At 35.1% G+C, this 13,835-nt stretch overlaps 1 protein-coding gene across 1 annotated transcript in view; it reads left to right on the forward strand.

Annotated features, from left to right (window-relative positions):
* Nucleotides 1–13,835, forward strand: part of SNX7 (sorting nexin 7) — a 485,686-nt gene that overhangs the window by 415,887 nt on the left and 55,964 nt on the right. The window contains exons 7-8 of the mRNA XM_050778514.1: nt 779–978; nt 3,551–3,637. Of these exons, the coding sequence (XP_050634471.1) occupies nt 779–978; nt 3,551–3,637 (287 nt within the window). The remainder of the gene's footprint in view (nt 1–778; nt 979–3,550; nt 3,638–13,835) is intronic.

Consider the following 13,835-nt stretch of genomic DNA (forward strand, 5'->3'; position numbering starts at 1 on the left):
TTTAAAGAGAAATCATGGGATATTCATGAATGAACAAGCAATTTGACTTGAGTTAAAATCTTTGGCAGAGAATTTCACATTGGACCTGGAGAAGCAGACAGTGAGGACTAATGATAAAGGTTTAATTTAACTAATTCTAATTTAACTACTAAGAGTCAGTGTTTCTCTACTGTGACAAAAATAGAGGGAGAATAGTTAGGAGACCCTTGAAGTGGTACAGATTAGAGGTGCTGATGGTGGTGGAAGTGAAGATAAGTACATAGGTAGGTAGATGGATAGTTTAAGATCTAGAAATTTTGGAATTGGTGATTGACTGGCTCTGTGTAAGTATGTTTCTAGGATAACCTCCCAATTTTTTGCTTAGATTTATGGATAGTAGTTACCACTAAGTAGAATATATAGTCAGAAGAAGGGGAGAAAGAAGATGATAAGCTTTTTTTTCAGGGCACGTTGCCTATGAAGCACTCAAATACAGTTGTGTGGTAGGCAGAAGTCTATAATAGATTTGACGGTCATTTAATTTATTTGTCAAGCCAAGACATTTTTGACAATGAAAAGGAATGTTGTTATTGATTACACTTGGACAGTAGTCATTCAAATACTGACCTGGGCAAACTGATGGCCGGTTGATTTAATGAAGGATGATATCCATTTTCTTATGTTCTTATGTAAGAATATGTGCACTGTAAGAGAAATAATGCCCTTTCTTACTATCTAAGATACAAGTACTTTGAAAACTTTTGTATATTGAAGAGCTTATTAAGTCTTTTTTTTAAAGAATATTTTGATGAAATGAAAGAATATGGCCCAATTCATATTCTGTGGTCAGCGTCAGAAGAGGATCTGGTTGATACTCTAAAGGATGTTGCCGGCTGCATTGACAGATGCTGTAAGGCCACTGAAAAGCGGATGTCTGGACTCTCAGAGGCCCTGCTTCCTGTTGTACATGAGTACGTGCTTTATAGTGAAATGTTAATGGTAAGAACACCTAATTCGAATTTTACCTCCGTCCCTTAACCTGATTATAAGCTCTGTAAAGGCGACTACATTTCTTTTCTTTAAAACTACTATCTTTTTGTCCTAGCAGGTTGTTTTGCATGTAGATGTTCAATAAATAATTTGTTCACTGTGTGCCTGAATAGATGAAGGAAAGAATCCTTTGTTAAAAAGCAGGAATACTCAATACTCAATAGCAACACCAACAATTTATCAGATTATACATAGACAGGAAGCATCCTCAATCAAAATTTACGTAGGGAATATGATTAGTTTTTCCAAACCTTTTGAAATTTTACTTTAAAATTTTTTAGTGCTTTGGGGATTTCTTTTCATGAAAGAACTGCTCTCCTGCTTCTAGGTACATTTGATTTAGCAATATATTTAGTACCATTATGTAGAAAGTACTTGAGTCGGATCTTGATGTTCTGCCTTCTGGTTGCTTTTAAAAGAAATCTTTCAAGTTAAAATGTTTTTCTTTCACTACTTGAAAAGGCTTTTATTCCTCTTGTATCAAAGTTTTGCATTTTACTTCCTCAGTTCAAGTTAAAGTTTCCAGATATTTGGAATTTAGCAATGCTATCTGCAAAGCTAATGTTTTTCATCCAGTATTTTTCTGTGCCTACAATACTTTGCACAAGCAAATTGGCACCCTCAGGTCTCTGGTGTTTTAGGATGGTGATGAGGGAAGGAGTCAGCTTGCATTCAGATATAGCTCTTTTTTTCTATTCTTTATAATTGGAACCATGGTCTCTTTGGACATGTACGCTTGATTACTAGGAATTTCTTTCAATTTTTTTCTTTTTAAAAAACTTGTCCTTGTTTTGGTCTGAAAAGCTCACTTTGTCGTTCAGCATGAGATCTGCCTCTCTCGTGGATCATGTTTAGGTTTCCTTTGACAGAGTCATTAAATATTGCACGGACATTTCAGGCTTCGTCTGTGCTTAACTTTATTGGAGTCCTCCTGTAAACAAAGCTTCTTCCTTACCAAAGGCCTTCGATGTTTCACTGTTGATGATTCTCTTGCCTCTCTCTATCCATTTCCTTGGCTACATCCTTTGGTTTCACTTCATTATTGGTCACCCCCTTGTGTAAATCTTCAAGAAGATCTGATTTGTATGTTCTGCTCCATTAATTAGTGTTTTCTTTTATATTATATCAAGATGGAAATTATGTAATTGAAGTATTACATTGTTAAGGATATGGAAAAATTATAATAGAATTATTTTATAGGTCCTCATTTGATTGAATTAATTTTTAGACTCCCAGGGTATAATAAATAGTACTTGTATTGCATTTCTTGTCCTGTTTGATATTGGAACATTCTCTTCAATTTGAGCTAAAATAATGAAAAATAATCCTCCCATAAAAATAATTAATTTCATGTAATTTTCACCAGTTGTCCTCTGAAGCAACCTTTTACTTAAAATGTATTTGTGCATATGAAAACCAGTACTTCATCTTTTTTGAAACAGACTTTAAATAAATATGACTGAGTTAGAGAGTGAGTCATTTGGGTCAAAGAAAGGAGGGCTTTCTTGACATTAATGGCAATTAAACATTGAAGTAAATATAAAGGAATTTATGAAATTAGTTGAGTTTTCTATGGACTTCTTTGCAACTAGGAAAAATGTTAGTTTCCTTTGATTTTTTTTTTTTTTTTTAAAGAGACGTGTGTTTAACAGGCTGTTTAACCTGTTTAACGTCTGTTTAACAGGCTCTGTTGCACAGGCTGGAGTGCAGAGGCATGATCATAGCTCACTACAGCCTGGAACTCCTGGGCTCAAGTCTAAGTTACATGTCTCGGAAGAAATGTGAATCACTTAAAGACATTGTAAAAATTCAACAAAAATGAAAGATGTAGATGAATTCTGCACTTCAATTTCTTCACATGGGTGCTTTAAGTTTAAAAACTCTGAAACATGAAATCAAGAAAAAAGATACAACTCCTATCAGTCAAAGAGGAGGCTATGATTTCTCATCAAAAGCTTGGCTAACTAATGAATATTTTATATTTTGAACAAAAATACAATGCTTAGGATATGAATGCATAATTCAGTTTTCTGATTTCCCAGCATGATTTCCTGTTTGATTATCTATCCCTTTGGAGTCAGGTAAGAAGGTTGCCACAGAGTGTAGATATTTCCAGATTATGGTCCATGTGACATCCCACCTGCCACTAGTTTATGCTGTAGTATATATTTCCAGTGCTTCTACTATTTTTTGTTTGTTTTGCTCTTTACTATTTTTGAAGAATTGTACATACCTAGAGTATTCCATCAAATGTAGTGCATATATACAATGCTTAAATGGGTAAAATGTGCATTAGGAAAACTAATTGAAACATTTATAGGAAAAAACCCTCTTATATACTTGCTTTCAATTTAGTTTTTAGAGATTAAAAAAATAAAAACTTTTAAAATGTATTATATCCCCAAATGACTGACGGCTTGAGGAAGAGATGCTGTTTGTTTTCTGAAATATATATTTTTGCTATAGGAAAGATTATTAAAACTAAGTACATCCTATTTTATCTGTGTGTTTTAATGTAAAGGGTGTTATGAAAAGAAGAGACCAAATACAAGCAGAACTGGATTCCAAAGTTGAAGCTTTGACCTATAAAAAGACAGATACTGATCTGGTAAGTTTTTAAGTTTCTTGATACAATCATATAGAATTCATTGTCTAAAATTTTTATTAGCAATGTCCTTACATAATTGTTTCTTACATGATTATTTCTAAGCATTCAGCAAATTATAGTAAAATTTCTTCCTAAAATCTGTTATACATTGGATACCATGTGAGTCTACAAGCTTAACAGTGATGGTTTTCTGCCTTTCTGACTTATGTCTCATCTCATACTATTAGGAAAGTATAATTTTTTAAAAAGGAGATAATGTATTGGAAGAAAGTGTGAAAGGCAATGCTAGCATTATTCCAGGCTAGTAAGTACTCAGTAAATAAATCTACTTTTTTCGAGTTTTTTGAGATTTTTATATAAAATACATTAATGTTCCTCTATACTTTTTTTCTGAGTATTGTTAAACTTTTTGTGAAAGTGAATATCTTTGTGTTTGCAAGTTTAATCTTTACCTTCAGATATTTTATTACGGAAATTTTCAAACAAAATGAGATTTATAATATGAGCTCTCATATATTCATAACTGGGCTTCATTAATTCTCAACATTTTGCTCACCTTTTTTTATTGTCTCTCCTCATGTTTAAATTTTTACTGAAGTATTCTAAAGCAAATTCTAGATATAGATTATTTTACCCATGGTAGTTTTATATTTATATTTTAGTATCTTTGCATTTTCAGAGTAATACTGTCAGGTTGGAATAATTATTCTCATTTTAAAAGTGAGAAGACACTTGAAAGGTAGAGTAATTTGCCTAAGTTTATATATAGGTCTTGAAATGCAGAATAGGATCGGAGGTGATGACGTCTCTTGTCTGCCTCAGACAGTGCTGCCTGTCAAAAAGCAGGTATAGAAGTGAGAAAAGTGGACTTTTAATCTAATGAACTTCTACTGTGTGCATTATGAAATATTTTTTAAATTTTCCTTTACATTTAAGGATTTAGGTTGTTATTGAATATAATGTTGAGTGCACTTACATCAGGTGAGTTGGGGAGTCCTTGAAACGTCCCTGTAAATCTATACTGTTGCAGCCTCCTCAGCCCTGACCTGGCCAAGGACTCTGCATCCCCCCTCCCTGCTTTAATAGTCTCCCTAACTTTAATCACTTCCTAACATATGACTTCCTAATTAGTTTTCTTTATATATTTTTCTCTCTCCCTCTCCATAACTGAAACACCTTAAGGGCCGATTTTTTTTTTTTCTCATGTGTTCACTAGAGTGTTCCCAGACCCTTGTGCACTGCCTGGCACATCGTAGTCACTCAGTAAATATGTAGTGAAGGAATGAGTGGAAACCATAGTGACTACTCTGATTTGTGCAAGCATATTGAAGGCTTGAAGCATGAAGTCTCTACAAAATCAGACTGTGCAATTATTTCATTATTTAATTAATATTGTGAAAACCAGTAAAAGATGAGTACAAATACTAAGAGTCTTTGTATCTACGAAGTCTAACTTGCATGTCTGTATGCAACTTAGAATTATTATACTATGAATTATTCTCACGTTTCTTGACTATGTATATTAACTGAAATTCTATTCTCTCCAGTGGAATGTGAGTGGGGAGTGGTGGGCTGCTGTGGACAGAGTAGGAGAAAGGAATCTGTGAGAGAGAATAACAGAAAATGTAGGACTAGAGGAAATAGTGCTCAAAGGAAAAATCATCTTTATGATTTAGAGAGAACCCCAGATTAACCTTTTCCATTTAATAAGAAACAGTAGACTCCTAACGCTCTCAATATATATAGTTAAGAAACATATATATACATATGTGTACATATATAATACATATATGTACATATATACATATATTTCTTAACTATATATAGAGAGAGCGTTAAGAGTCAACTAGAATTGACTGAAAGGCTGTACATGTGTATAGAAATTGTAATTGCATCTTCTGAATTTTAGAATTTGTTTTTAGGTGTTAAGTAACTAAGGATATTGAAGTTAGTGGTTAGACAAAATTTTGCTCTTGATGAAATACTAGGAACAGTAGAATATTTTAAAATTTCAGGAGAATAATAGCATGGCTGAAAAACCAAGCATATGTTAAGAATGGCCTATATTCATGTTTTAAAATGAAAGGAAGATTAGTTGGGATTGTTCCAACCACAAAAGCACAAGGAAGAAAATAGCTTGGGTCCAAATATGGCTGGGATTTCCCAACTCAGTTAAAAAAACACACACACACATTTATTTTTCCACTGGGCTTGCAAATATTTTGTCTTTTGCTGCATAAGAATGATTTTGATATTTTATTATAACTTAATCATCAGTATATATTTATGATTTCACTTGGGTGTGTATGTCATGTCTACTATAAAGTGTTTAATACCCATGTAGCTGCTACATTGTAAGACTGGAAAAATTTGAAACTTTAATTATCTGCATTATATTCTGTAAGATACTTTCAGTTGATTAAGTTTCAAAACAGACACATTTAACAGAGACATTGCAGGTATTTTTTTGTTTATCATCAAAACAAATTTTTCCTAAAATTTATGCAGACTGATTTAATGATTTGTGAATGGAACTGTTTATATTTTCAAATAATTAATTTGTTTATAGGCCTTCTCACTTTTAAAATCCCTATGTCTTATGATGGTATCTTCGGGAGGAACCTACCAGAGTTACTCTAAAAATGAACCGGCCTTGATTGGTCACAGAAAGACTGAAAGGAAGTTGCTTAGAAATATGCAGGATAGGGTCACCATGGCAACGTGCCCTTGTGAGGTCCTTCTAAGGAGCCGTCCTTTGCAGTCACCATGGCGACCCTGGCAGAGAACTGAATATAGCAATCTGCCTGGTTGTTTACCATGGCAACTCAGACAGGGCCATTTTGGAGACAACCCTGGGGCCATTTCTGTGGAGACATTGGGGCAGCCTTCAGAGACTCCATCGAAGTCACCTTTGGGTGGGATGCTATGTGCAAACCCAGCAAAGCAACTGATAATAAAAAGGTCAGTGAAATGAAGCTCTAGCAAGAAACGCAAAGGTTAGAGGAGTTATAGTTATTGGGTAGAAAGATTGCAGTTATATAACACTCCAGAGGACATTTGGCTGTATCAGGTGACCTTCGTGTGGGTTTTGTGGCATGCAAATACAAGGGTTCTGGTCTTTTTACCTTGCCTGTAATCCTGCATTTACTATAAATGAACAATAATGGCATTACAGTTACTTTTTCTTATCACACAGATATACCCACAAAAGGTATGTGTTTTTCTGCAAACTAAAATAATATCTGACAGAGAGTCCTTGATACATTACATGGTTAGTTGCAAAGTGGCTCCTTCTCAGAGTTTGTGGTTTGTAGTTCTTATCTCACAGCCATAAAATTAATGGCTTCAGGATTACCTAAGTCAGTAAAGACATTCGGAATATTCATTTGAAGGTCAGTTCAGCGGTTCATGTGAGTTTTGTTGTCTAAGTTTTGGAATTGGATAAATCAAAGATCAAATCCTAGCTCACCTGTTTATTAAATTTTGTGACCCAGGACAAGTTTTCTAACTTCTTTTAGCCTCATTTTATCATGTATAGGTTGAGGACATTATTTGTACCTTTCTAATAGGCTTGTTTAAGGATTAAATTATATAATGCAAATACATTGCTTGGAGCATAGTAAGTACTCAGTAGTTGTTAGCTGTTGTCATTTTGATGACAGTATAGAGGTAATATTTGAGATTGGTCCGTATAAAATGGCTATGGAGTTATTCATTGTAAAGCACAAGGAATATTTCAGGTAGAATGGATATTATGAAAAGCTTTAGAAGCTCAAAAAACCTGCTAACTTGATTAAACCAGATTGGTGTGTGGAGGGGAGGGTACAGTGAGGAAGAGGGGATGTGACTTAAAGGTGGACTATAGTCAGGTAGAAAGGAGGCCTTATCTGTCAGGTTGAGAAATATGTACTTTATCCTTTGCTCAGTATGGATCCAGTAGGAACCTGAATTGAAGAGGTGGCAGTGGAGTTGCAGAGACGAGTTAATATGAGAAAGAGGTAGGCAGAGGATAGAAGCCACATCACTTAAATAATGAAGGGCAGCCAATGTTTCAAGTTATTAATAACTAACATTTCTAACTTGCAGCAGGGCAGATCGTGGCTGTCTACAATGAGCTACAGAATAAAAAGTGAAGAAGAAATTTGGAGATGTGCAACTTTACATATTTATAAGATGATATTTAAGGTAGAGGTATTCAACAAAAACTTTTCAGCAAAGTTAATTATCTACCATATGAATGTCACTGTTCCCAGCACTGGGGATAGAAACCAGGTCCTCATGAGGCTTATGTTCTAGTGGGTCAAAAAAAAAGAGTAAATAATTAAAATTTATAATATATTGTCATATAGTGATAAGTGTGGAGGAGACAGAGTGTTGAGGAGCAGTGCAATTTAGAATTAGGTGTCAGTAAAATAGTCACCAAGGAGGTAATGTGTGAGTAATATGTATACCTGGGGGAAGAGCCTTTCAGGCAGAGGGGACAATACATGCACAATGAAAGTGTGCTTGTACATTCCAGAAAAAGCAAGAAGGCCAGTGTTGCAGAAATGGAGTGAGCAAGTAGAAGAGTTGTGGGAAATGAAGTCAGAGAAGAAACCAGGGGTTAGACCATATAGAGCTTTATAAGGTTTATATATCTCAGTGAGATAGGAAAATAGTTGAACAAAGGAGTAGCATAATCATATTTAACTTATAAGATGATTGTTGTGCTTGGAGAAAGCACAAGATGATGTACATGTGGTATGTGCATGGGATGGAGGAAAGCCAGAGCTGGAGAGTAGCTCTTAAAATATTCCCAGTGAGACATAATAGCTTGGACCAGAGCAGAAGTGATGTTAAAGGGTCAGAAGCTGAGTATATTTCATAGGAAGAGCTGTTTGCTATTTGGTGGGCTGTGGATTGTGAGCCAATAAGGAGAGGCAAGGATGATTCTGAGGTTTTAGACGGAGCAACTGGAAGGTAATAGTTGGCATTAATTGAGATGAGGAGACTTTGGAAACAACAGGTTTAATGGGAAAGATAAGTTTCTCAGATTTGGAAAGGTAAAGTTGATTTGCCTGTTAGTCACCCAGTGGAGCTATTGGGTACGGAGTTACATGTAAAAATTCATAGGTTCAGCTGAAGATATATATTTGGAAGTTATTAGCAAATAGATGGTATTAAAGCTATGAGATTTGTCAAGGTCTTTGAAGTGTGAGAAAAGAGAGAAGAAAGAAGTCCAGTCAGAGCCTTGGCATATTTCAACATTAAGAGATTAATGTTAATGGAAGAATCAGAAGTTTTGTCTGATGAGGAGAAGGAAAAGAATTTGATGTAGCTTTGTCTGGTGATAGATCATTGCACCAGTAAGATTAACTAAACAGATCTGATTAGGGTCATCGAACTTTTTAAACAGTTTCTCCAATTGTGAGGCATTTCAAAAAACAATTTTATATATGATTACAATATTTCAAGAGTAACTGAGTTGCATTATGTGCTCCAATAAAGAAGATATTCAATGTAATAGTGTCCTGTGAAAGTCATAATTTTTGACGGGGATGATAAAGGTATAATAATGACTGAGGTTATGAGGAAACTCAGATGTTTGGAGAAACTTGTGGGTTTTGCCATTTTGTTATAAGTTTTCAGAGTCAGAGCTTCTGTTTGAAAATGCTTATTCACTTCACTGCTTAACTGTAAAATAAATAAGGTTCATCTGTGCTGCTAAATAATACTGCATATCTATTTTATTTTTATTTCTGAATGGATGATTTATAGTTTTTCACTCAAAGCAGCATTCAAATATAAATGAATATGAATACATTTGACATTTAGCAATATGTGCATAGAATTGGAAAGTTGGATCTAGATATAATGCCATAGCTGTTTAGCAGTATATTTATGTGAGCAAAGAAATGCATTTTCATAAGATCATCATAGTCTGGAATTTTGCACAGCCACATTCAGTAGATACAAACATATACCAGATTATTCAAGCTGGTCCTTATTCAGTATGACATGCTATTTTTGGCTGGTGTTTTACTCTCATCCTTAAATAGAGGTTATTAATTTTCAGATCATCTTGGTAGTGTACTAAATGCTGCACAGAGCAAGATTGCCTTCTCTCTAATTCTAGGAAGCTTTAAAGAAGTAAGTTTGGCATAGCAAGCCTTTCTTGTGATCAGGGTGAAGGTTGCTTCTTCCTTTTCTTAAGTTTTTTCTGGCTCACTTCTCTCCTGAACTTTTTACAAATTATTCCTTTCTATATGCCTCATTTCCTAACATAATCTATTTTCTACTCTGCTTCTTTTTGTCTGTTTGCAGTTATGTGTCTGTCTTTCACACACAGATACACATCCATCCACACATGTATACACAGCAGTAAAGAACATGACAATGTCCAGTGGGATGAGAAGAGGCTTTTTTTCTTGCGTATTTCCTTTTATCAGTTTATCCTAAAAGGCACCTGGCTGACATTTCCTCAAAACTTGTTGGTCAGAATTGTGAAAACTCAGGATCAAACCAGTCACATGGAGTGCTAATGTGGCCATCAGAGTTTACTTATCAGCTACAAGACACACCCTGTGACAGATACCTGAAAAAAACGTTGGCCTTTCCAGAAAGTAATGTGGAGAGTAGAGGATGGATTCTGGGTAGAATACTAATAAATACTGGCCACAGACAGTGCAGCAGGGTAGTGGGTTTGTACACACACAGCTGGCTGGGAATTTGGAATGATGCTTGAGTGATGCCGTAATCAAGAAGGCCCTCAGCAGCCAGCTTCTCCCAGAAGAAAGCACAAAGGAGTGCCTAGAATTCCTCTCCCTCTGTGTCTTCTCAGGCAGCCCTCTCATTCAGGGCTTCATTGGCTTGAGTGGTAGGTACATAAGCAAAACTGTGTTCTCCTAAAGTTGTAAAGGATAGTAATGAATATTTGATTAAATTGCAAAAATCACCATATCTGCCTTATGAATAAGAGTCTGTTGAGCCTGAGATCTCTGGTTGGAATTTTACTATATTGAATTTTTCTCTCTGTCATTTATTTTTGTGCCCCTGGCACTTCACAACAGAGCAGTCTCTATAAAGTATTTAATATAAGGTCTTAATCCCAGTTGCAGAGTTGTGTATAATTTAAAGCACAGCATTTTGTGGCAGAGGTCACTTACTGCCTTTGTAGTTCTGGGCCAATTTACTTAACATTCTCCATACTTTAGTTTCCTCAACTATGAGAGATGTGGGTAATACCTTCCGTAAAGTGTTGTTAAATGAGCATATTGAAACCTTAGCCCAGTGCCTAACCAGGATTAGATTGTAAATATTTCTATAAACAATGTTAAAGCAACTTTCTTTGAAGTATATATTAGTTTCATTCTTCTAGATCAAAGATTGGAAAGTGTTAACTGCAGTCCTGCTTGTGAGACCTCCACAGTGTTAAAATAAGAAAAAAGAAAAAGCGAGGCAGCAATTAGCTTTAGCTGTGTAGTGACCACCCCCACTTGCCCTACCCAGTTGCTCTAGGCAGTTGCGTAGATACTTTAAATTGTATATGAATTCATACAGACTATTCAGAGGTTGCGCTTTGGACTCCTATGGAATTATTTTAACTCAACTCACTCGATGTTGTACCACTGATGTATCAGAAGGACATTTTAAGGAGAACCATAAATCTATTTATGATAAACATCAACAGCACTGACTATTTTATATTTTTCTTTTATAAGACTGCATGAGAAAGCTTTCGTTTACAGCACCAGCAATACGGTTGCATTTCTCCTGAGTAGCTAGTGTGTTTTCAGCTTATACACATCTTGGGTTTTATACCTGATCTTATCCCATTTATCTCAGTTTTTACATTAGTTACTAAACTATTGAGAGCCCCAATTCTGATCCACTTGTGTCTGTCAAGTGTGTCTTGTGTGTGTCAAACTCTCACCCTTAACTTTACCTTGTTTTTTCCTTACTCTCACTTTCTCATTGCACCAATGTCTTTACTTTCTGTCTTTAAACTTGTAGAGTACAATTGTGGAAGCTCTCTTATATGGAATATGGAATCTAATAAGGAATAAATTAGAAACAAATTAATAAGAACTAGAGGTAAAGTGTTGCAAATCATTTTAAAGACCACACATTTCTTACACATATTTTGACCACCCTGCCCAAGTGTGTTTTTAGTCATTTCTTTTGAAATTCATCAACAGCAGCATGTCTGTCATGAACACAAACCTGAACACTGAATGACTCATGTAACCGTTACCCAGAAAACTTGTCAAGAGATATTAGAGGGTGAGGTGAAAAATACTGTACTATTTTCAAAATTTCACCAGTGAAATTTGCTTAGGGAAGTAACTGCATATTAAGGGTTGCTAATTTGAAAGTAGAACATATAAATGTACAGTCTTGATGAATAGGCCTGTGTATGTTTGTGGTGGGTGAGGGTGAAAGGGGAGAAGAAGGAAGAAGACAAAGACTGGAGAAAGAGAGGCAGTGTAACAGTGTTGCAGATAATTTCTAAAGAAAGACTAAGCTCTGTGTCTTTCTCTAGGAAGATTTTTTTTTTCTGTTTCCTTAACTGCAACAGAAAAAGTAACAGATGGACAAGTAAAAGGGGTAGTTTAAAATTCCAGTCATTTCTTCTCAGGGTTTTAAGAAATTCTACTTACGGTGTCCTTTGGATTTGTGGTGTGTTTTATGGGGTTTACCTGCCATAGATAGAAAGTTTAAATAGCTTTCCTATATAGAAACTCAAAACAGATTCAATTTCTTCTTAATTTAGACTTTTTGTTAATAAGAAATATGTCCTAGGGATCTGTCTTATATATCTCTTTCACTCCTGGCCCTGCCTGGGCACGTAATAAATATTTCATAATGCTTGGAGCAGTAACCCACTGGGAATTAGAAGCCAGGAGAGGGCTTTGATTCACTTTTATTTAACTTGTGTCCTTAATCAGACATTAATTATTCTTTATCCATTGACATGCAGAAATTGTGCTTAAAGAATTTTTTTTGAAGATGAATTAGTGTTTATAAATCTAGGACTTGTGTTAGTAAAAATTTTAAGTTATAGTATGAATATGTAAAGTATTAGATAATACATCATGGTTTTATAAAACATTTAAAGTATAAATAATAATAATAATTGTTATTACAATTGTAATAATAATAATAATGTAAAAATAATAATTGTAATAACAATTATTATTATTATTTTGAGACAGAATTTAGCTCTGTCATCCAGGCTGGAGGGCAGTGGTGCGATCTTGGCTCACTGCAACCTCTGTCTCCCTAGTTCAAGCGATTCTCCTGCCTCAGCCTCCCAAGTAGTGGGGATTAGAGGCGTGTGCCACCAGGCCCAGCTGATTTTTGTATTTTTAGTAGAGACAGGGTTTTGCCATGTTGGCCAGGTGGAATCTCAAACTCCTGACCTCAAGTGATCCGCCTGCCTTGACCTCCCAAAGTGCTGGGATTACAGGCCTAGCCTAAAGTATAAATAATTTAGTACTGAAAATCAAAAATTGTATTTCCACAAAATAGAGAACCAGTAGTTTTCCTCTAGCCCATTTGAATATCATTAAATTAAATTCATTTTGATTTATTACAGGCATAGCTTGGAGATACTGTGTTCAGTTTCAGACTGCCACAATAAAGCAAGACACAAGAAATTTTTGGTTTCCCAGTGGATATAAAAGTTATGTTTGCACTATACTGTAGTCTATTAAATGTGGAATAGCATTATGTGTAAAAAATGTGCATAACTTACTTAAAATATGTCATTGTTAAAAATGCTAATGGTCATATGAGCCTTCAGAGAGCTGTAATCTTTTTGCTGGTGGAGCATCTTGCCTCTATGTTGATGGCTGCTGACTGATCACGTGGTGGTGGATGAAGATTCGGGTGGCTATGGCAATTTCTTAAAATATGAGAACAAGGAAGTTAGCTGCATAGATCGATTTTCCTTTCACAGTGAATTCCCCGTAGCATGCGATGTTGTTTGATATCATTTTACCCACAGTAGGACTGTTTTTGAAATTGGAGCCAATCCTTTCAAAACTTGCCACTGCTGTATCAAAGTTTACATAATATTCTGAATTCTTTGTTGTCATCTTAAGAATACTCACAGCATCTTCACCAGGAGTAGATCCCGCCTCAAGAAATCACTTCCTTTGCTCATCCATAAGAAGCAACTTCTCATCTGTTCGAATTCTATCATGAAATTGTAGCA

This window comes from Macaca thibetana, chromosome 1, assembly GCF_024542745.1.
Source record: "Macaca thibetana thibetana isolate TM-01 chromosome 1, ASM2454274v1, whole genome shotgun sequence".
NCBI classification, from domain to species: domain Eukaryota; kingdom Metazoa; phylum Chordata; class Mammalia; order Primates; family Cercopithecidae; genus Macaca; species Macaca thibetana.